The sequence below is a fragment of the Microcaecilia unicolor genome, unplaced genomic scaffold, assembly GCF_901765095.1.
Source record: "Microcaecilia unicolor unplaced genomic scaffold, aMicUni1.1, whole genome shotgun sequence".
In the NCBI taxonomy this organism is placed as follows: domain Eukaryota; kingdom Metazoa; phylum Chordata; class Amphibia; order Gymnophiona; family Siphonopidae; genus Microcaecilia; species Microcaecilia unicolor.
The window spans coordinates 73,535-96,355 of NW_021963409.1; the positions used below are offsets into that span (position 1 = coordinate 73,535).

The 22,821-nt window shown below is 51.3% G+C and overlaps 1 protein-coding gene across 2 annotated transcripts in view; it reads right to left on the reverse strand.

Moving 5' to 3' along the window:
* The window catches only part of HNRNPH3 (heterogeneous nuclear ribonucleoprotein H3), a 65,668-nt gene extending 44,283 nt beyond the window's left edge, over positions 1-21,385 (reverse strand). For both annotated transcript variants that reach the window (XM_030189148.1, XM_030189147.1), the window contains exons 1-2: positions 21,297-21,385; positions 11,352-11,507 (exon numbers count right to left, since the gene is read on the reverse strand). In XM_030189148.1, coding sequence (XP_030045008.1) covers positions 11,352-11,507; positions 21,297-21,375 — 235 coding nt within the window. In that variant the 5' untranslated portion in view covers positions 21,376-21,385. The remainder of the gene's footprint in view (positions 1-11,351; positions 11,508-21,296) is intronic.
* Positions 21,386-22,821: the final 1,436 nt, after the last annotated feature.

A 22,821-nucleotide genomic window follows, 5' to 3' on the forward strand; every position in this document is an offset into this window, starting at 1 on the left:
ATTCTGCAGACAAAGGATGTGTTACCCCCCCCCCCCCCCCCCAAAAAAAAAAAAAAAAAAAGACAGCAATTCTTTGAATCCTACAATTAGGGGCTAATATAAATGGATTAGATATAAAAATATTAAATCTGTATTCTTAGCACCTTCTCAGCTATCCGTTTTTTAGCTGAAAAAGTACACAAGTATTGCCACACTGGGACAGACCAAAGGTCCATCAAGCCCAGCATCCTGTTTCCAACAGTGGCCAATCCAGGTCACAAATACCTGGCAAAATCCCAAAAAGTTTAAAACACTGGATGCAAGAAGAGACGCCCTCTTTTTGGTACTGGAGAAACAGATTGCATGCCTTCATGTTATGGGAGGAAATGGCTGCTAGGAATTCCTCAAAGGGGAAAAGGGCTTTCACATCTATCTGGAACTGTTATTTGCAAACTATCTCCCATAAAGCAAGAAGCGCTGCACTGAACAGATTTCAGAGTATTTCCTAAGTTGGTACTGTTATATTAGGGGTTTTCTGTTGGGTAGGGGACAGTGGATTGGGAATAAAGCGAATGCTACATACCTGTAGAAGGTATTCTCCGAGGACAGCAGGCTGATTGTTCTCACTGATGGGTGACGTCCAAGGCAGCCCCTCCAATCGGAAAACTTTACTAGCAAAGGCCTTTGCTAGTCCTCGTGCGCCGATGCGCATTCGCGGCCGTCTTCCCGCCCGAACCGGCTCGTGCTCATCAGTCCCATATGTAGCAAGACAAACAAGGGAAGACAACTCCAAAGGGGAGGCGGGCGGGTTTGTGAGAACAATCAGCCTGCTGTCCTCAGAGAATACCTTCTACAGGTATGTAGCATTCCCTTTCTCCGAGGACAAGCAGGCTGCTTGTTCTCACTGATGGGGTATCCCTAGCCCCCAGGCTCACTCAAAACAACAAAAATGGTCAATTGGACCTTGCAACGGCGAGGACATAACTGAGATTGACCTAACAATTTATCCAACTAACTGAGTGTAGCCTGGAACAGAATAAACATGGGCCTAGTGGGGTGGAGTTGGATTCTAAACCCCGAACAGATTCTGAAGCACTGACTGCCCGAACCGACTGTCGCGTCGGGTATCCTGCTGCAGGCAGTAATGAGATGTGAATGTGTGGACAAATGACCACGTCGCAGCTTTGCAGATCTCTTAAATAGTGGCTGACTTCAAGTGGGCCACTGACGCAGCCATGGCTCTGACATTGTGAGCCGTGACATGACCCTCAAGAGCCAGCCCAGCCTAGGCGTAAGTGAAGGAAATGCAATCTGCTAGCCAATTGGATATGGTGCGTTTCCCCACAGCCACTCCCCTCCTGTTGGGATCAAAAGAAAAACACAATTGGGCAGACTGTCTGTTGGGCTGTGTCTGCTCCAGATAGAAGGCCAATGCTCTTTTGCAGTCCAATGTGTGCAGCTGACGTTCAGCAGGGCAGGAATGAGGACGGGGAAAGAATGTTGGCAAGACAATTGACTGGTTCAGATGGAACTCCGACACTACCGTCGGCAAGAACTTAGGGTGAGTACGGAGGACTACTCTGTTATGATGAAATTTGGTGTAAGGGGCCTGGGCTACCAGGGCCTGAAGCTCACTGACTCTACGAGCTGAAGTAACTGCCACCAAGAAAATGACCTTCCAGGTCAAGTACTTCAGATGGCAGGAATTCAGTGGCTCAAAAGGAGGTTTCATCAGCTGGGTGAGAACGACATTGAGATCCCATGACACTGTAGGAGGTTTGACGGGGGGCTTTGACAAAAGCAAACCTCTCATGAAGCGAACAACTAAAGGCTGTCCTGAGATCGGCTTACCTTCCACACGGTAATGGTATGCACTGATTGCGCTAAGGTTAACCCTTACAGACTCAGAAAAGTGCAGAAGGTAGTCAAGCAGGGTCTGTATAGGACAAGAGCGAGGATCTAAGGCCTTGCTGTCACACCAAACGGCAAACCTCCTCCACAGAAAGAAGTAACTCCTCTTAGTGGACTCTTTCCTGGAAGCAAGCAAGATACGGGAGACACCCTCTGACAGACCCAAGGAGGCGAAGTCTACGCTCTCAACATCCAGGCCGTGAGAGCCAGAGACCGGAGGTTGGGATGCAGAAGCGCCCCTTCGTCCTGTGTGACGAGGGTCGGAAAACACTCCAATCTCCACGGTTCTTCGGAGGACAAATCCAGAAGAAGAGGGAACCAGATCTGACGCGGCCAAAAGGGAGCAATCAGAATCATGGTGCCTCGGTCTTGCTTGAGTTTCAACAAAGTCTTCCCCACCAGAGGTATGGGAGGATAAGCATACAGCAGACCTTCTCCCCAGTCCAGGAGGAAGGCATCCGATGCCAGTCTGCCGTGGGCCTGAAGCCTGGAACAAAACTGAGGGACTTTGTGGTTGGCTCGAGATGCAAAGAGATCTACCAAGGGGGTGCCCCACACCTGGAAGATCTGGCGCACTACTCGGGAGTTGAGTGACCACTCGTGAGGTTGCATAATCCTGCTCAGTCTGTCGACCAGACTGTTGTTTACGCCTGCCAGATATGTGGCTTGGAGCAACATGCCGTGACGGCGAGCCCAGAGCCACATGCTGACGGCTTCCTGACACAGGGGGCGAGATCCGGTGCCCCCCTGCTTGTTGATGTAATACATGGCAACCTGGTTGTCTGTCTGTCTGAATTTGGATAATTTGGTGGGACAGCCGATCTCTGAAAGCCTTCAGAGCGTTCCAGACCGCTCGTAACTCCAGGAGATTGATCTGCAGATCGCGTTCCTGGAGGGACCAGCTTCCCTGGGTGTGAAGCCCATCGACATGAGCTCCCCACCCCAGGAGAGACGCATCCGTAGTCAGCACCTTTTGTGGCTGAGGAATTTGGAAAGGACGTCCCAGAGTCAAATTGGACCAAATCGTCCACCAATACAGGGAGTAGAGAAAACTCGTGGACAAGTGGATCACGTCTTCTAGATCCCCAGCAGCCTGAAACCACTGGGAAGCTAGGGTCCATTGAGCACACCGCATGTGACGGCGGGCCATGGGAGTCACATGAACTGTGGAGGCCATGTGGCCCAGCAATCTCAACATCTGCCGAGCTGTGATCTGCTGGGACGCTCGCACCCGCGAGACGGGGGACAACAAGTTGTTGGCTCTCGTCTTTGGGAGATAGGCACGAGCCGTCCGAGAATCCAGCAGAGCTCCTATGAATTCGAGTCTCTGTACTGGGAGAAGATGGGACTTTGGATAATTTATCACAAACCCCAATAGCTCCAGGAGGCGAATAGTCATCTGCATGGACTGTAGAGCTCCTGCCTCGGATGTGTTCTTCACCAGCCAATCGTCGAGATAAGGGAACACGTACTCCCAGCCTGCGAAGCGCCGCTGCTACTACAGCCAAGCACTTCATGAACACTCTGGGCACAGAGGCGAGCCCAAATGGTAGCACACAGTACTGGAAGTGACGTGTGCCCAGCTGAAATCGCAGATACTGTCTGTGAGCTGGCAGTATCGGGATGTGCCGGGCTCGACTCCGTGGAAACACGGCCACGGTAGGAGCGTCGAGAGGTAGACTCCCTCGCCCGCATCGGCGAAGCTCCCTCCGCCAATGTCGTCGGGGAGCCTTCCTGGGAGGCGACCGCAGTCGGTACCGCAAGCGGCACCGATGTCGGAGACCTCACCCCGGGCACCCACAGTACCGGAGGAGAAGGGCGCAACAGCTCTCCCAGGATCTCTGGGAGAACGGCCCGGAGACTCGTGCAGAGCGGCTATGGAGAAAGACATGGAAGCCGATGCAGGCATCGAGGTCAGAGTCTGTTCCGGACGTGGAGGCTGTTCCGGGCTGTCCAAGGTGGAGTACATCGACACCTCCTGAACAGAGGGTGAGCGGTCCTCCCGGTGCCGATGCCTGAGTGCCGACTCCCTCGGCGACCCTGAGCTCTCGGTACTGATGCGGGAAGGAGACCGGTGTCGATGCTTCTTTGATTTTTTCAAATGAAGCAAGTCACCGGAGCTTCCCGGTACCGACGAGGATGTAGAATCCAGCAGTCGCTTCCTTGGGGCTGAGGCCGAAGGTCGGTCTCGGGGGGGGGGGGGGGGGGGGGGGGGGCTGTACCGCAGGAGCCCTCAGGGTAGGGGGAGACCCACCCGAAGGCTCACCACCACCAGCAGGGGAATGGACAGCCCTCACCTGCACTCCAGTCGAAGCACCACCGTCCGACGACATCAGCACTAGTGGAGGTCCCGGTACCACCGACGCCGACGCAGCCTTTCGATATATCGGTACCGACGATGCAAAGGGTCGATGCCTCGATGCAGAGGTCGGAGGTCTTGAAGCTGTCGACGTCGATGCACTTGATGCCCCCGGTGCTGTTGCCGACGAAGAGCCCGAGAACAACACGTTCCACTGGGCCAATCTCGCTACCTGAGTCATTTTCTGTAAAAGGGCGCAAAGACTACAGGCCTGCGGGCGGTGCCCAGCCCCCAGACACTGAAGACATGACGCGTGCCTATCAGTGAGCGAGATTACCCGGGCGCACTTCTTGAAGCCGCTGGGAGACTTCGATGACATGGACGGAAAAATCACGCCGGCGAAATCAAAACTCGTAATAGCGAAATAGGCACCAAAAATAGGGAGAGAAAAAAACCCGAACCGAGGCCTCAAAAAGGCCTACCCCGAAAGCGAAAGGAAACTTACAACGGGGCAAAAACTGGAAATACGGGAAAGGGGTAAAGACCGAAAAGGTCTCTATGATTTTTTTTTTTGCGAAAAACGCGAAGACGCGCGAGGGTCAACTTTGAGGGGTGGTGCGAAACGGCGCAAAACACGACCGTCCCGAGCGCGGACAAAAGAAGACTGACGAACACGAGCCGGTTCGGGCGGGAAGACGGCCGCGCATGTGCGGTGCGCATCGGCGCACGAGGACTAGCAAAGGCCTTTGCTAGTAAAGTTTTCTGATTGGAGGGGAGAACAAGCATGGACGTTATCCTTTCAAAGATGGCCTGGGTTCATAAAAGTCCAGACACCGTGTTATCTCAGTTATCTAAGATATGGGTTAAGGTAGGGCTGGGGGATGATCTTGAATACAACTAGGGTTGCGAGGTGGGAGGGTAGTGGGAGGTTTCTCACAAAACAAAAAAAGGGACCATGTGTTAGCCAGTTTTTTTTACTGTGAGATGTTTTTGCTTATTATTGTTATGCTTGCTGTCATGTAACCACTTGATGTCTTATCTAGACTTGTTTAGTTGTTAAGTTGTTGGGTTTTTTTGATCCTCAATAAAAACCGTTAAATCTTAAAAAACAGCTAAAGAATACAACTCCATGGGGAGGTGGGAAAGGTATTTGAGAACACTTGGCCTGCTGTCCTCTGAACATCTGCGACAGGTGAGTAACTTTGCTTTCTCCAAAGACAAGCAGAGCATTGCATTCTCAGGAATCCATAGCTACCAGGCTCACCAAAAATAACACTAGGACAATAGGGACTCAAAACGTCAATGCCCGAAAAGTCAATTATCCTGAAACTATATACTAGTTGAGAAGGTGCAGCTTGGAACAAAAGAAAACCGAGCATACGGCAGAGTGGAGTTGGATTCTCAACATCAAACAAATTTTTCGGGACTGCCTGCCAAAACTGGTTCAAGGCAGCAATGAGATGCGAGATGTGAATGTGTGGACAGATGACCAAGTTGCAGCTTTGCAGATCTCTATGGAGGCTGACCTCAAGTAGGGTACCAACATAGCCATGCCTCTGACATTATAAGCCTTGGCATAGACTCTCGAGTCAGCCCACCTGGCCACAAAGATGCAACCTGCTAGCCAATTGGAAATTCCAGATCGCTCGTAACTCCAGAAGATTGATCTGCAGATCGCGTTCCTGGAGGGACCAGCTTCCTTGGGTGTGAAGCCCATCGACATGAGCTCCCCATCCCAGGAGAGACGCATCCGTTGTCAGCACTTTTTGTGGCTGAGGAATTTGGAAAGGACGTCCCAGAGTCAGATTGGACCAAATCGTCCACCAATACAGGGATTTGAGAAAACTCGTGGACAGGTGGATCACGTCTTCTAGATCCCCATCAGCCTGAAACCACTGGGAAGCTAGGGTCCATTGAGCAGATCTCATGTGAAGGCGGGCCATGGGAGTCACATGAACTGTGGAGGCCATGTGGCCTAGCAATCTCAACATCTGCCGAGCTGTGATCTGCTGGGATGCTCGCACCCGCGAGAGGAGGGACAACAAATTGTTGGCTCTCGTCTCTGGGAGATAGGCGCGAGCCGTCCGGGAATCCAGCAGAGCTCCTATGAATTCGAGTCTCTGCACTGGGAAAAGATGGGACTTTGGATAATTTATCACAAACCCCAGTAGCTCCAGGAGGCGAATAGTCATCTGCATGGACTGCAGGGCTCCTGCCTCGGATGTGTTCTTCACCAGCCAATCGTCGACATATGGGAACACGTGCACCCCCAGCCTGCGAAGTGCTGCTGCTACTACAGCCAAGTACTTCGTGAACACCCTGGGCGCAGAGGCGAGCCCAAAGGGTAGCACACAGTACTGGAAGTGACGTGTGCCCAGCTGAAATCGTAGATACTGCCTGTGAGCTGGCAGTATCGGGATGTGTGTGTAGGCATCCTTCAAGTCCAGAGAGCATAGCCAATCGTTTTCCTGAATCATGGGAAGAAGGGTGCCCAGGGAAAGCATCCTGAACTTTTCTTTGACCAGATATTTGTTCAGGGCCCTTAGGTCTAGGATGGGACGCATCCCCCCTGTTTTCTTTTCCACAAGGAAGTACCTGGAATAGAATCCCAGCCCTTCTTGCCCGGATGGCACGGGCTCGACCGCATTGGCGCTGAGAAGGGCGGAGAGTTCCTCTGCAAGTACCTGCTTGTGCTGGAAGCTGTAAGACTGAGCTCCCGGTGGACAATTTGGAGGTTTTGAGGCCAAATTGAGGGTGTATCCTTGCCAGACTATTTGGAGAACCCACTGATCGGAGGTTATGAGAGGCCACCTTTGGTGAAAAGCTTTCAACCTCCCTCCGACCGGCAGGTTGCCCGGCACTGACACTTGGATGTCGGCTATGCTCTGCTGGAGCCAGTCAAAAGCTCGTCCCTTGCTTTTGCTGGGGAGCCGAGGGGCCTTGCTGAGGCGCACGCTGCTGACGAGAGCGAGCGCGCTGGGGCTTAGCCTGGGCCGCAGGCTGTCGAGGAGGAGGATTGTACCTACGCTTGCCAGAAGAGTAGGGAACAGTCTTCCTTCCCCAAAAAAATCTTCTACCTGTAGAGGTAGAGGCTGAAGGCTGCCGGCGGGAGAACTTGTCGAATGCGGTGTCCCGCTGGTGGAGCTGCTCTACCACCTGTTCGACTTTCTCTCCAAAAATATTATCCGCACGGCAAGGCGAGTCCGCAATCCGCTGCTGGATTCTATTCTCCAGGTCGGAGGCACGCAGCCATGAGAGCCTGCGCATCACCACACCTTGAGCAGCGGCCCTGGACGCAACATCAAAGGTGTCATACACCCCTCTGGCCAGGAATTTTCTGCACGCCTTCAGCTGCCTGACCACCTACTGAAAAGGCTTGGCTTGCTCAGGAGGGAGCGCATCAACCAAGCCCGCCAACTGCCGCACATTGTTCCGCATGTGTATGCTCGTGTAGAGCTGGTAAGACTGAATTTTGGCCACGAGCATAGAGGAATGGTAGGCCTTCCTCCCAAAGGAGTCTAAGGTTCTAGAGTCTTTGCCCGGGGGCGCCGAAGCATGCTCTCTAGAACTCTTAGCCTTCTTTAGGGCCAGATCCACAACTCCAGAGTCATGAGGCAACTGAGTGCGCATCAGCTCTGGGTCCCCATGGATCCGGTACTGGGACTCGATCTTCTTGGGAATGTGGGGATTAGTTAGAGGCTTGGTCCAGTTCGCCAGCAATGTCTTTTTTAGGACATGGTGCATGGGTACAGTGGACGCTTCCTTAGGTGGAGAAGGATAGTCCAGGAGCTCAAACATTTCAGCCCTGGGCTCGTCCTCCACAACCACCGGGAAGGGGATGGCCGTAGACATCTCCCGGACAAAGGAAGCAAAAGACAGACTCTCGGGAGGAGAAAGCTGTCTCTCAGGAGAGGGAGTGGGATCGGAAGGAAGACCTTCAGACTCCTCGTCAGAGAAATATCTGGGGTCTTCTTCCTCTTCCCACGAGGCCTCACCCTCGGTGTCAGACACAAGTTCACGGACCTGTGTCTGCAACCTCGCCCGACTCGACTCTGTGGAGCCACGTCCACGATGGGGGCGTTGAGAGGTAGACTCCCTCGCCTGCATCGGCGAAGCTCCCTCCGCCGACGTAGTCGGGGAGCCTTCCTGGGAGGCGGCGGCAGCCTGTACCGCACGCGGTACCGACGCCGGAGACCTCACCTCGGGCGATGGGCCAGCCGGCGCCACGCTCAACAGTACCGGTGGCGCAAGCACCGCCGGTACCGGAGGGTTAGGGCGCAACAGCTCTCCCAGAATCTCTGGGAAAACGGCCCGGAGGCTCTCGTTCAGAGCGGCTGCAGAGAAAGGCATGGAGGTCGATGCAGGCGTCGACGTCAGAACCTGTTCCGGGCGTGGAAGCTGTTCCGGGCTGTCCAGAGTGGAGCGCATCGACACCTCCTGAACAGAGGGTGAGCGGTCCTCCCGGTGCCGATGCCTGCTGGGTGCCAACTCCCTCGGCGACCCAGAGCTCTTGGTGCCGACACGGGAAGGGGACTGATGACGATGCTTCTTCGACTTCTTGGAACGAAGCATGTCACCGGAGCTTCCCGGCACCGACGAGGAGGATGTAGAATCCAGTCGTCGCTTCCTCGGGGCCGAGGCCGAAGGAGGTCGGTCTCGGGGGGGGCTGTACCGCAGGAGCCCTCAGGGTAGGGGGAGACCCACCCGAAGGCTCACCGCCACCAGCAGGGGAATGGACAGCCCTCACCTGCACTCCAGACGAAGCACCACCGTCCGACATCAGCCGACAAGGTCCCGGTACCACCGACGTCGATGCAGCTGTCCGATGTCTCAGCGCCGATGCAGAGGGCCGATGCCTCGATGCACTGGCAGCCGAGGATGAAGCTCTGGACACTGAAGACGTCGATGCACTCGATACCCCCGGTGCCGATGCCGACGAAGAGCCCGAGAACAAAACGTTCCACTGGGCCAATCTCGCTACCTGAGTCCGCTTTTGCAAAAGGGAACACAGACTATAGGCCTGCGGGCGGTGCCCATCCCCAAGCACTGAAGACACGACGCGTGCCTGTCAGTGAGCTGGGAGACTTCGATGTCATGGGCGGAAAAATCACGCCGGCGAGATCAAAAGTCGAAATGGCGGAAAAGGCACCGAAAAAACAAGGGGAAGAAAACTTCGACCCGAGGCCTAAAAGCGGCCTACCCAGACGACGAAAGAAAACTTACCGGGGCGAAAAAGCTGAAAATAGCGGAGGGAAAAAAGACCACAGAGTCTTTTTCCACACAGGATGGATTTTTTTTTTTTTAAACACGACGAACGCGCGAGGTCAACTTTGCGGGGCCCGACACGGCGAAAACACGACGGTACCGAGCACGGACAAAAGAAGACTGACGAACACGAGCCGGTTCGGGCGGGAAGACGGCCGCGCATGCGCATGGACGCGCGAGGACTAGCAAAGGCTTTTGCTAGTGAAGTTTCCGATTGCAGGGGCTGCCGTGGACGTCACCCCATCAGTGAGAACAAGCAGCCTGCTTGTCCTCGGAGAATAGTATTTGAAGTCCCCACCAATCGGAGGTTGCAAGGAACTGTTACCTGGCTGCTAGAGATTTGTGCACCGGCACCTCTTCCAGAGAGAGAAAGATTGCTCCTCCCAGAGCCTTTGAGGTATCAGCGAAGCCAAATGCCCCAGCGCTTCCGGGACCGTGCTTCTTGGGCTTTCCTCAATGCTCAGCATTGCGGTCCTTCAGTGTCAACAAGGACGTCCCCATACGTGCCCTCAATGTCTGATCCAATGCTGACCGGTCCCAGGGCCTATTCTCTGCACCTGATGTAGAAAGAGGCACAGACCTCCTTGATGCCAGTGCACGTCAGAAGTCTTGGAAGTCATTGAGGTCAATGCTTCCGGTGCCATCCCTCGAAAGCCAAAAAGTCTCTCCAGCCGAACCCTGGGTCCTCAACTTCATTTTCAAACAAAGAGGAAAAAAAAAACTGGACTCATAGGCCCAAGGCACCCATCCTCCCCCCCTTCACTAAATACAACTTGCAGCCCTCCAAACAGTTCCAAGTCAAATTTTCACTGCTGGCTGCTATTTCTCTGCCTCACGCTCTCAAGCAAACTCTTTTTTTCTTTTAATGTTATGCTGGAAAAGGAGAGCAACACAGGAAATAAGGGACAGGTGAAGGGAGGGACGAAGTAAATTCACAGGGCACCACAGACAGGGATCTGAAGACTTCCAGATATGGTTCTACAGACTCGAGCCACCCATAAAGCTCAACTGGCTGGAAAAGGACAGCAACACAGGAAACAAGGGAAGCAGTAAATTCACGGGGTACCAGAGACAGGGATCTGAAGACTTCTAGATATGGCTCTACAGTCTCAAGCCACCTGTAAAGTTCAACCGACAGACTGGACCAGGAACAAATCACTCAGAACCAGGGGCTGAAAAGTGTGCCCATCCACCTGCTAGAGATAAAAAATACTGAGGACGGGATGCCAAGAGATGCCTCAGCTCAGTTTTCAGTTCTCTATTTTCACCTACTGGTTGATGGACACAGCTATCCCACAGGTTCTGGAATAGTGGAATGCTATGAGGCTCATTTACAAAGCACACTTACAAAGCTCCAAAGGTTTCTATGTAACTTTGTTACGTTCAAGTACTTTGAAAATATGCCTCTATGTAATGGAAGCATGCCAAGGTTTATTCATGGTTTTTTGTCAACTTTCCTCAGGCAAAAGGGAATTTAACATTTAGTACTACGCTGCAGGTTAACTGCACAACAGTAATTTAAGTGTTCATTAGTTTGAGCATGCTGCAGCTATTTTGTTGTGCTTTCACAGCAGAGTGAGGACTACTGTGAACCTTTGAGCATTGACCTCCTTGGGTGAAGAAATATGGCCTCACCTTATACTCTGTTTTGACCTACTTGTACAATAAAGTTTAAGAACTTGACATACTAATCAAAATTATTTTTGGATTTAGGGTAGTTTTACTTCCTGTTCAACCTAGAGTATCAGAGATATCAAATTTAATTTAAATCTACAGAACAGACTCTCAAAAAACACTGAACTAAGAAAGGTGACAAATGGAACTATGTACACCTGTACATCATACGTTATGGTGAAATGTGGCATAAGCATATATAAACAGTGAAAAAAAAAAATACCTTCCACATATCTATGTCCCATATATTTACGGTCCTTTGTCAATGCTTTTGTAACATCATCTGCACTCTCCAACTCAATGAAAGCCTCGCCACTTGGCCGTCCTTCCTTTGAAATGGTAAAACGAATACCATTGAGTCCATCAATAATGTTGCAATCTGTAAAAAATGTGAAGGCATTTAAGTTGCTTCAACATACGAAATGATCGTTCTAGGTCATGCCCCCTCTGCTTCTTTACAGCTCTAGCTCAAATCAAAGCAAAGACTGGGACCTTGGCACTGCGAGCTTTCATTTACAAACTAGTAAAACAGGCCCATTTCTGTGTGAAATGAAATGGGCGCTAGCAAGGGCTCCCTCTCCCTTCCGCAAACAGAAAATGAGGGCGGGACCAGAGGCACAGCTGAAACGGAAGCGAAAGCGAAGGCAGTCTGAAGCGGCGTCCATGCATGCTGGACTTCACTGTTGCCGGAGCAAGAGGTAAAAAGTTTTAAAAACAGCCAGCACTTACGAAGGGACAGCCACACACGTCCTGCTTGCACTCGGAGGACACAGAGAGAGGGAGGGAGGCGCTGGAAATCGGAGAGGGGGGGTGGCGTGGAACTCGGACGGGATTGGGGCCGTCGGACAGGAGTGGGCCCGTGGAACTCAGACGGAGTGGAAGGAGGGAGGTAGGGGATCATGGAATTCGGGGGTGATTCTTTACTCACCTCTGGTGGCTGGTGCTGGGTTCCCTTCCCTCTCACTTCCCATTGGTCCGCCCTGTGACGTCATCCCCAGGGCGGACCAATGGGAACTGTGTTACGAACCCAGGCATACAGACGGAGATGCAAATTATTATATAGGATTCCCAGGGTATAAACCTCTGAGCTGCCAATAAGAAATGGTACAGTTGTGTACCAGTCATAAACAGAAGGGAAAAAACTCCACGAATGGAAATCACCAGGCAAAAACAGTGGAGAAAAAAGGCAATCCTCTCGCAGATGGTGTCCAATAAACTTCTTTATTTCAACAAACTTCAAACATTTTAAAAGCAGTAAAGGAGACCTGACACGACTCATGTTTCGGCCCTATCGACCTGTATCAGGTGTTTTAGAGTACAGAAAATGTAAAATAAAAATCTAAAAACAAACATTAAAAAAGTGTTCACTTGACTGATGTTTTCTGAGTCTACAACAGCCATCTATGAAAATGTATACAAGTAGAAGTGTATTTTATTCAAAAGTAGTAAATAAGGCCCATTTCTGTAAGAAATGAAATGGGCGCTAGCAAGGTTGTCCTCTAATGGCAATTATGTTTTTAAGGGAACTGTTAGGAGAGAATATGTGTGAGAGTGAATGTGTCAGAGAGTTGTGTGAGAGAGAAAAAGAATGTGTGTCAGAGAGAGACAGTGTGTGATTACCAGAATATGTGTGTCTGTCTGTGTGACAGTGTAGTGTGTGTCCCGTGTGCACCAATTATGCATTCATCCATATGCAGGATCTCTCCCCTACCCCCTCCATCCATTGTGGTGCAGCAATTCTCACACACCTCTCCCCTCCGAGTTCCAGACCTCCTCCCACTTCCATTCCCTCCCAGGTCGAGGCCCTCCTCCCTCCCCTCCTCTCTCCTTTCCCCTCCCTCTGAGTTCCAGGGTCCCTCCCCCCTCCAGGGCCCTTTCTCCCCCTCCCTCCCAGTTCCATGGTAGAGGTTAATTTTCATCATCATCAATATATCTGCATCAATATATCTGGAATGGAGACGATATGTTGATTTTTTTTTTTTCCATTTTTTTTGGCAGGATCTTTGGCAGTGGTTAAATCAGTGTAATAAGAATTTAAAATTTACATCAACTACCGATTACTTTCAACTTTCTTATCCGCTTCACTGACAGTTCCTTGAGAAAATAGGAAATGAGGGCAGGATCAGAGCTAAGACAGAGAGATAGGCTGAGCCTGCGTGCGTTGTACCGCTGCTGCCGTAACACCGACGTGGTGAGTGAAGATCAGTTTTAAAAATCGGAGGGAAGGAGCCTGGAACGGGAACTGTCAGTGAAGCGGCTCCCACTCTTCTTTTCTTCCGGTGCCATTGTGTATGGAACGTCTCTGCCCGCTCCCACTGTTCTTCAACTGTCAGTGAAGCGGCTCCCGCTCTTTTTTTCCGGTGCCGTTCTGTGAGCAACGTCTCTGGCCGCTCTTCTTTTTTCCGGTCGTGCGCTTCCTGCGTCTCTCACTGGGATCGTGACCACCTCCCGACGTCAGGTAAGCAGGGTTCTAGTGCTGGCCAGTGAAGTCAGCAGGTGGTTACGATCCCAGTGAGACACAAACGTTCAAGTAGCAAAATTATTATGTTAGAAGACTTTGCATGTTATATTTTACTTTGAAATGTATATAAGTAGAAGTGTATTTTATTCAAAATTTTGCATCTTATACCTGGTTTTGTATATTGTCCAATAGGAGACTGATTATATTTCTGGGAATATGTAAGATTTGACAATCCCTAGGTAGGAATCCCTTTTCTTATATACTAGCCGTTAAGCCCGTTAAAACGGGCAAGATGGTGAAATTAGCTCTTACCTGCTAATTTTCTTTCCTCTAGACCCTCCAGACCAGTCAAGACGCTTGGATTATGCACGCCTACCAGCAGAGAGAGACTGAGAACACTAACTTTAAACTGTGTACATATAACCTGTGCCTAGCCATCTATAGACAGTATACACTTAGCAAAGCAGAGAAAAAACAAAACTCCCGGAACAGTAACTCTGAAACTAGAAACTCCTGTACCTGGAAAACCCATAGCTAAACACCAACAGTGTGCTTGGACAGACGAAACGCCAAGGCGTCCCACTCTGAAGAACATGAAAGTCAAAGAAAATCTCTCCAACCATACTGAACATTCAAAGAATAGTCATAGCAGAACATGGCTCAAAAATACTTGATAATAGACAGGGTGGGCTCTTGACTGGTCTGGAGGGTCTAGAGGAAAGAAAATTAGCAGGTAAGGCCTAATTTCACCTTCCTCAGCAACCCTCCAGACCGGTCAAGACGCTTGGGAAGTACCAAAGCAGTAGAAGATTAAGGGTGGGACCCACGGAAAGCAGAAGACAACACCGCCGCTCCAAACCGAGCATCCTCTTTTGCCTGATCAACTCTATAATGCTTCACAAAGGAATGAATGGCCGACCACGCTGCTGCCTTACAAATGTCCTGCGGAGGGATAGAACTACTTTCCACCCAGGAAGCGGCTACCCCCCTAGTAGAGTGTGCCTTAAATAACGAGGGCACTGACCGCCGCTTCAACAAATACGCCGAAGCAATAGTCTCCTTCAATCATCTAGCCAGAAATGCTTTAGAGGCTGCTTCACCTTTCTTGGGACCTCCAAACAGAACGAACCTATCCGACGTCCGAAAATCCTGCTCAAATACGCCCGCAAAATGCAGCGAACATCCAACTTAGCCAAACGACGTTGAGAGTGATCACCGGAACGATCCCCCAACACTGGCAACGAAATCACCTGATTTACATGAAAGGAGGATACCACCTTAGACACAAAAGAAGGAACCGTCCGTAAAGTCACTTTCTCTTTAGCAAAGGATAGAAAAGGCTCCCTACAAGACAAAGCCTGAAGCTCTGAAGTGCACCGAAGCAATGGCCACCAGAAACACCGTCTTCAAAGTGAGATCTTTACATGTGATGGACGCCAACGGTTCAAACGGAGGTCCAACCAGAGCCTCCAAGACCAAATTCAAATCCCAAGGTGGAACCATCAGACGACGAGGCGGCCAGAGCAACTTGACTGCCTTCAAGAACCGCCCCACGTCCGGAGAAGCCGCCAAGAAAACTCCCCAAATCTTTCCTCTGAAACAAGACAAAGCTGAAACCTGCAACTTCAGGGAAGAGAGCGAGAGACCCCTGTCTAGACCGTCCTGCAGAAACTCCAAAATGTCCGCTATCGAAACACGCAGAGGAACAATCCCGCTCCTGACACCAGTTCTCGAGTATGTGCCACACCCACACATAAGCCAAAGAAGCGGACTTTTTACGAGACCGCAACATAGTGTCAATCACCCTGGCCGAAAAACCTCTCTTCCTTAATCTGTGCCTCTCAAGAGCCAAGCCGTAAGCGAGAATGGAGAGGAGTCGGCTATATCGATCGGCCCCTGCACCAACCTCACCCCAGGCCCCAACGGGATCGGATCCTGCACTAGCAACCGAACCAGATCTCCGTGCCACGGACGCCGAGGCCAATTGGGCGCTATCAGAATCACTAAACCAGCATGGCGCCCGATCCGCTGCACCACGTGGCCCACCAGCGGCCACGGCAGAAACACATAGAGCAACTGCTGAGTCGGCCATGGAAGGACCAACGTGTCGATGCCCTCAGCCTGAGGATCTCTGACTGAAAAATTGAGAGACCTGAGCATTGTCGGCCGACACCATGAGATCCACCACTGGCCAACCCCACTCCGACACTAGCCGATCGAAAACTGAGGGATAGAGAGACCACTCTCCAGGATCTAACGTGTGCCTGCTCAGAAAATCCGCGCTCACGTTGTCCACCCCTGCCACGTGTCCCGCCGAGAGACCCTGAAGATGAGCTTCGGCCCACATCATCAACTCTGCCGCCTCTACAGCTAACGCTTGGCTCTTCGTCCCCCCCCCTGCCGACTTACATATGCGACGGCCGTGGAATTGTCGGAAAGAACCCTGACTGCCTTGCCTTCTAGAAGACTCTGAAAGGACCGAAGAGCCAACCGAATTGCTCGCGTCTCCAGACGATTGATGGAACATGCTTCCTCCGACGTCCGTGGTCAGCACCACCCAATTTGGAGTGTCCAGCGGCATACCCTTCACTAGATTCGGAGAGTGGAGCCACCAGCGAAGGCTGCGATGGGTCACCCCCGACAGAGGGAGTTTCTCCTCCAGACACTGAGACTAAGGGTACCAATGAGCCAAAGCAGCTCTCTGTAACTGTCTCAAATGGGCCCGGGCCCAAGGAACCACCTCTATTGCTGCCGCCATCAGACCCAACACCTGAAGATACGCCCGAGCCGAAGGCGCCCACTGCGCTCGGAGCTGACGATCTGTTCCTGCAGCTTGGAAATGCGAGGAGCAGTCAAACACACCCGGCCTTTCTTCGTGTCGAAAAGAACTCCCAGATATTCTAAGGACTGCGACGGTACTAGGTGACTCTTGGCCAGATTGACAACCAAACCCAGTGATTGCAGAAAGGTCATCACACGGCAGGTGGCCTCCTTGCTCTCCGACCTTGATTTGGCTCGAATCAACCAGTCATCCAGATAAGGATGAGCCAAAATGCCCTGTAACTGCAGCACTGCCGCCACAACCACCATCACCTTGGAAAAAGTGCGAGGAGCTGTGGCCAGATCGAACGGAAGCGCACAAAACTGAAAATGTCTCCCTAACACCATAAAGCAAAAGAAATGCTGGTGCGCCTCTAGAATGGGGATGTGCAAGTAAGCCTCTGTCAGGTCTAAGGAAGTCAGAAACTCTCCTTCTTGAACCGCTACAATGACTGAGCGTAACGTCTCCATCTGAAAGGAAGGAACCTTTAGAGCTGCATTGACCTTCTTGAGATCTAAAATGGGCCGAAAGGAACCCTCTTCTTTCTTGGGAACCATGAAGTAAATGGAACAACAACCCGTTCCTCTTTCTCCTGGAGGTACAGGCACTACCGCTCCTAAACCGATCAGACATGACAGAGTATCTCGCACTGCTCTCGCCTTGCGTCTTGAATGACAGGGAAACACGAGGAAGAAATCGGACAGAGGACCGTCGAACTCTAGCGCGTACCCATCTCGCACTACCTGTAGCACCCACTGGTCTGACGTGATCTGGACCCACCTCTGGTAAAACAAGTGTAAGCGAGCCCCATGCGAACCAGAGGCTGGGTCCCCAAACCATCATTGAGACACACGGGACGTGCCGGTTGCTCCCGAAGAGGAATCTCGCCCACCGCGGCGGCCACCTTGAAAGGACTGGGTTATCTGGAAAAAAAACGACCCCTAGTCCCCCCCCAGAAGACCTACCAGGCCGATACCGCCGAGCCTCACGAAACCGGCCGCACACACAGCCCTCTTAGAAGCCTTAGGACGAAGCTCTGGAAGCTGAGGAACCTTAGCATTACCAAGACCCCTCACCAACTTATCCAATTCCTCCCCAAAAAGCAAAGAACCTTTAAAAGGAAGAGAACAAAGTTTTGCCTTGAATGCGGCATCGGCAACCCAGCCCCGCAACCACAGGGCCCGCCGAGCTGCCACCACTAGGGTCATGTTCTTTGCCGATGCCCGTAACAAACCGTACAGGGCATCTGCTAAAAAAGACGACCCCATCTCCAACTTAGCCAAATCTTTAATTAAAGAAGCCCTATCCACCTGCGGGCTATCTAGGAGCCTTTCAGCCCAGCGGAAACACGCCTGAGCCACCAGACCTCCAGAAACCGAAGCTTGCAACGCCAACGCAGATCAAAACTCCGCTTCAGAAAGGTCTCCAATTTCCTATCCTGAGGGTCCCACAATGTAGCCCCCCCCCCCCCCCCCCCCCGTCCACTGGAATAGCTGTAGCCTTAGTCACTGCCGTCACCACAGCATCCACAGTCGGAGGCTTGAGAGAATCTCTATCCTCCTGAGGAAGAGGATAGAGTTTAGCCATAGCCACTTTACACTGAGCCTCTGGTGAGTGCCACTCCTGTGTGATCATGTCGCTCAGGTCTGCGTTCAAAAGAAACGAGCGAGAGACCCAACTGATCCCCTTAACCAAAGGATCCACCTGCTTCCCAACCCCCTAAGGGAACTGCCGCAGGATCAAACTTTAAAGTGGCCGACACCTGCTCAATGAGTTCAGATAATTCATCCCTGTGAAAAATCCTAACCACCGAAGGGTCCTCACCTGGCAAAGCCATATCCCTATTCTGGCCTGCAATAGACCCCTACTCCTGTGGGCTAAAATCGCTCTCAGAATCCGGAGGAGAAAAAAATCTCTACATCTTCAGACCACTCCACACGTGGTCTTTTAGCGATAGCCCCCCTCCCTAGACTAAGGGGCTCCGCACACGACGGCCCCCGCCTTCCAAGCCTGGAACTCAAAACGAACTCCGGAGGAAACCCCCCCCCCCCCGCCAGGTTGACTCTAAATTGGAAGTCCCTGAGGCCCCACGACCAGCTCAGCGCCTACCGGGCCCTAATTCAAAATGGCAGCGGTTCCCACCAAATCGGGACCGCCGCTGAAACGGCAGCCCAAGGCGCACCTACCTCCTGCAAGTCAGCCGAGGGGACCTCCGCCGCCAACACCGGCGGCGCGAGAGATTGGGACTTGGGCTCCCGACAAAAACGGCAGGGCCCGCCGACCACGTCTACACCCCGACGCGCACACAGCTGGCAACGAAGTAACTTCCCTGACATACTCGTACAAGACCAGCTGATTAAAACAACAAAACCGGCGAAAACAATGCAAAGACACTCACCAGCGCCTAGAAAAGGCTTCAGCTCTCCCAAACCAGCTGAACAGCTCCGGAACCAACGGAGTACAGCTCCTGCAGCTCTCTTCACGAGCTGTGCTCTTTATTTATTTTTATTTTTTTAACTTTATTTGAGCCCTGCTGCAGCAAACTATTCAGCACTCAAGGCTGCAGGATTAACACTGCAGCCGAGGCACAACGCTGCTCAAAAATGGAGAGCCAGCCAGGGGGAGGGACCCAGCCACCCGGGTGTGACACCTCAGAGGGGACAATGGTGAGCCCCAGCGGACCCACCAACCGCTCGCACACCACAGAATTCCAGCCACATGGATGGACCACTGCTCCCTAGAGAAAACAAAAATTAAACTGATCTTTCAACAAGGATTCTAAATCCCACCAGATCGGACAAGCTGCACAGGCTGCATGTCTACCCTCTGCCGAGACTGAGAAAATACTGACTATAGATGGCTAGGCACAGGTTGTATATACACAGTTTAAAGTTAGTGTTCTCAGTCTCCCTCTGCTGGTAGGCGTGCATAACCCAAGCGTCTTGACCGGTCTGGAGGGTTGTTGAGGAATTGTGTTTTGCAAAATGTAATAATTCTCACCTCCATCCATGTCCAGCAACCCTCCTCTCTCCCCTGCCCTCCCCCCATATCCAGCAACCCTCCTCTTTCCCTTGCCCCCTCCTCCGTCCACCAACCCTCCTCTTTCCCTTGGCCTCCTCCCCCCGTCCACCAACCCTCCTCTCTCCCCCCATGTACAGCAACCCTGCTCTCTCCCCTGCCCTCCCATGTCCAGCAACCCTCCTCTCTCCCCTGCCCTCCCCCCATATCCAGCAACCCTCCTCTTTCCCTTGCCCCCTCCTCCGTCCACCAACCCTCCTCTTTCCCTTGGCCTCCTCCCCCCGTCCACCAACCCTCCTCTCTCCCCCCATGTACAGCAACCCTGCTCTCTCCCCTGCCCTCCCATGTCCAGCAACCCTCCTCTTTCCCTTGCCCCCTCCTCCGTCCACCAACCCTCCTCTTTCCCTTGGCCTCCTCCCCCCGTCCACCAGGCCTCCTCTCTCCCCCCATGTACAGCAACCCTGCTCTCTCCCCTGCCCTCCCATGTCCAGCAACCCTCCTCTCTCCCCTGCCCTCCCCCCATATCCAGCAACCCTCCTCTTTCCCTTCGCCCCCCCCATGTCCAGCAACCCTCCTCTCGGCCCTGCTCTCTCCCCATGTCGCCACCCTCCTCTCCCCCCCCCCATGTCCAGCTGCCCTCCTCTCCGCTCCCTCCCCCCTCAGTGTGAAAGCGCTGCGGGCAGCAGATCGCTCTGCTGCTGCCTGTAGCACTTCCACATAGAGGTGAGAGGAGCTGTCATGTCAGTGCAGGGGGCCCAATACGGAGGGGTGCGGGAGCGGTGGCGTCGGGGATTGGGGGGGGGGGGGGGGGGGGGGGTTGAGGTTGGTACGCCGGCGATGTTGCTTCATCTCCAGGCTCCAGTGTCCGTTTCCCTCTCTGTTCCGCCCTGACATCACATCTTGATGCGAGGCAGGACAGAGAGGGAAGTCTCTACTGCGCATTTGCGGTTGAGTCAGTCACTTGTCATTTATATGTTTATTTTATCTATGTGCATAATTTAAATTTTCAAAGTATTTCATATCTCTCTATATAAAAGGCAACACCAACGTTCTATGAAGCCTCCAGCCGGAAGTGTGAAGGGGGAGAGACATCCCCACGAGTGTCTGCCACGCCCTCTCTGTAACACAAACAGTGAAGGAAAACACAGCAAAGCAGTGAAGGACTCAGAGGGGGGAGGGGAGAGAGGGCAGGGACACACACACTCCCAACATGCACACAGAAGAAAACCTTGCTAGCCCCAGTTTCATTTGCATCAGAAACGGGGCTTTTTTTACTAGTTTTATATACGTTTTAGATTTTCATTTGTATGTTTTAGAATTTTAATTTGTATTTTCTGTACTCTTTAGACCCCTGATGCAGGCCGGTAAGGCCAAAACACGAGTCATGTCAGGTCTCCTTTACTGCTTTTAAAATGCTGAAGTCTGTTGGAAACCACCTGCATGAAGATTCCTTTTTTCTCCACTGTTTTTGACAGCTGTATACCACACATTAAGAGCCAGATGACATCAAAATCCAACTAGTATGTACACAAGTCTGAAGGGGCTCATTCATAGAGTTAGGATTGACTATTTTAATCCCTGTCCATGACAATTGCTTTCTACAAAGTGTTTCAGTATTCGCACGTCATGGCCCTGGTGGAATAGGCCTTTTCCAGGCAGTGGTAATGGCACAGGGTCTCCGATGAAGGGCCTTCCAGAGGACTCTAGTGTGTTTACTACACAATCAAGTCCTCAAGGTACAAATAAGGCTCAGTATACCATATCCCAACAAAAATCAGTTCTTACTGAGAAGGCCCAAGAATCAAGCAAACTGCTAAACATTAAAAAAAAATTAAAAAAACAGCACTTAATTTTCACATTATACTGACCTGAAAAAAAATCGAGTACTTCCTGTTGTGAACAAGACCATGGCAAGCCACGAACTCTTACTACGTGCCCTTCTGACATTATAGGTTTCCTAGAACAGAAAAAAATGTGTGTCAAAACTTCTTAAACTTGTTTATCTACCTAAAAGAATCATCAGACACACTATACTAAAGCATGATACAGATCCATTAAGTCATCCATATCTCACTCTGGCTACACCCTCGCTACACTGGTACCAAGTGTACATCAGTGTTTTTGGTAAGATAGGGATGAAACTTGATATACCACCTTTCTGTGGTTACAAAGTGGTTTACATATTATACACAGGTACTTATTTGTACCTGGGGCATTGGAGGGTCAAGTGACATGTCCAGTGTCACAAGCCAATGCAGTGGGAATCCAACCCAATTCCTCTGGTTCTCAGGCCGTACACTAACCATTAGACTACTCCTCCACACAAGCATAGGGGATGTCAAAAGAAAATACTTGGGCGGTAAGGAGAATTTACAGTTTTCTACCCTGGTGAGTTTCCTAACCTCATGTACTCCTGCTTCTCCCTACAAAAAACATTGGGCTGGGAATACATGGCCAGTGCACTTCATTCTTAGTAAAAATCAGAGGACTTTCGGAATCCTGTGCCAGGCCTTTTTCACTCCACTTGATGGCCTTCTTACAGGAGGCTGGCTGAACCTGTTGATGCAGGACCCCATATTAGATTGTAAGCTCTTTGAGCAGGGACTGTCTTTCTTTTATGTTTGTGCAGCGCTGCGTACGCCTTGTAGCGCTATAGAAATGCTAAATAGTAGTAGTAGTAGTAATATCAGCAGGCCTGCCCCAGCCTGCTGCTGTAGTCTGGTAGCCATCTGGTCCCAATGGGAGCTGCCTACCCTCAATGATAATACGCACTGCTGCAGATTATATTTTAGCACTTCTTTACTAACATTTTATGATGCAAACCCCTGTGTAACAATCGAAAACGTCTGTCAAGAAACAGAAGCAAATTATGACACTAAATTACTAAGATACTTCCGCCTTATCCCATAAATACACACATTTTTCAATATATGTTGAGCTATAAATTAAGATGTCCATCCAACTGACACTTCTTGCTACCTTTTAGACAAGGCATACTAAAGAGGCCTGAGATTTTATCAATACCAAAAGGTAATGGTGGGTGGGGTGTGAAGAACCTCAATTGACCTCAATATAATACTACTACTACTATTTAGCATTTCTATAGCGCTACAAGGCATACGCAGCGCTGCACAAACATAGAAGAAAGACAGTCCCTGCTCAAAGAGCTTACAATCTAATAGACAAAAAATAAATAAAGTAAGCAAATCAAATCAATTAATGTGAACGGGAAGGAAGGAAGAGGAAGGTAGGTGGAGGCGAGTGGTTACGAGTCAAAAGCAATGTTAAAGAGGTGGGCTTTCAGTCTAGATTTAAAGGTGGCCAAGGATGGGGCAAGACGTAGGGGCTCAGGAAGTTTATTCCAGGTGTAGGGTGCAGCGAGACAGAAGGCGC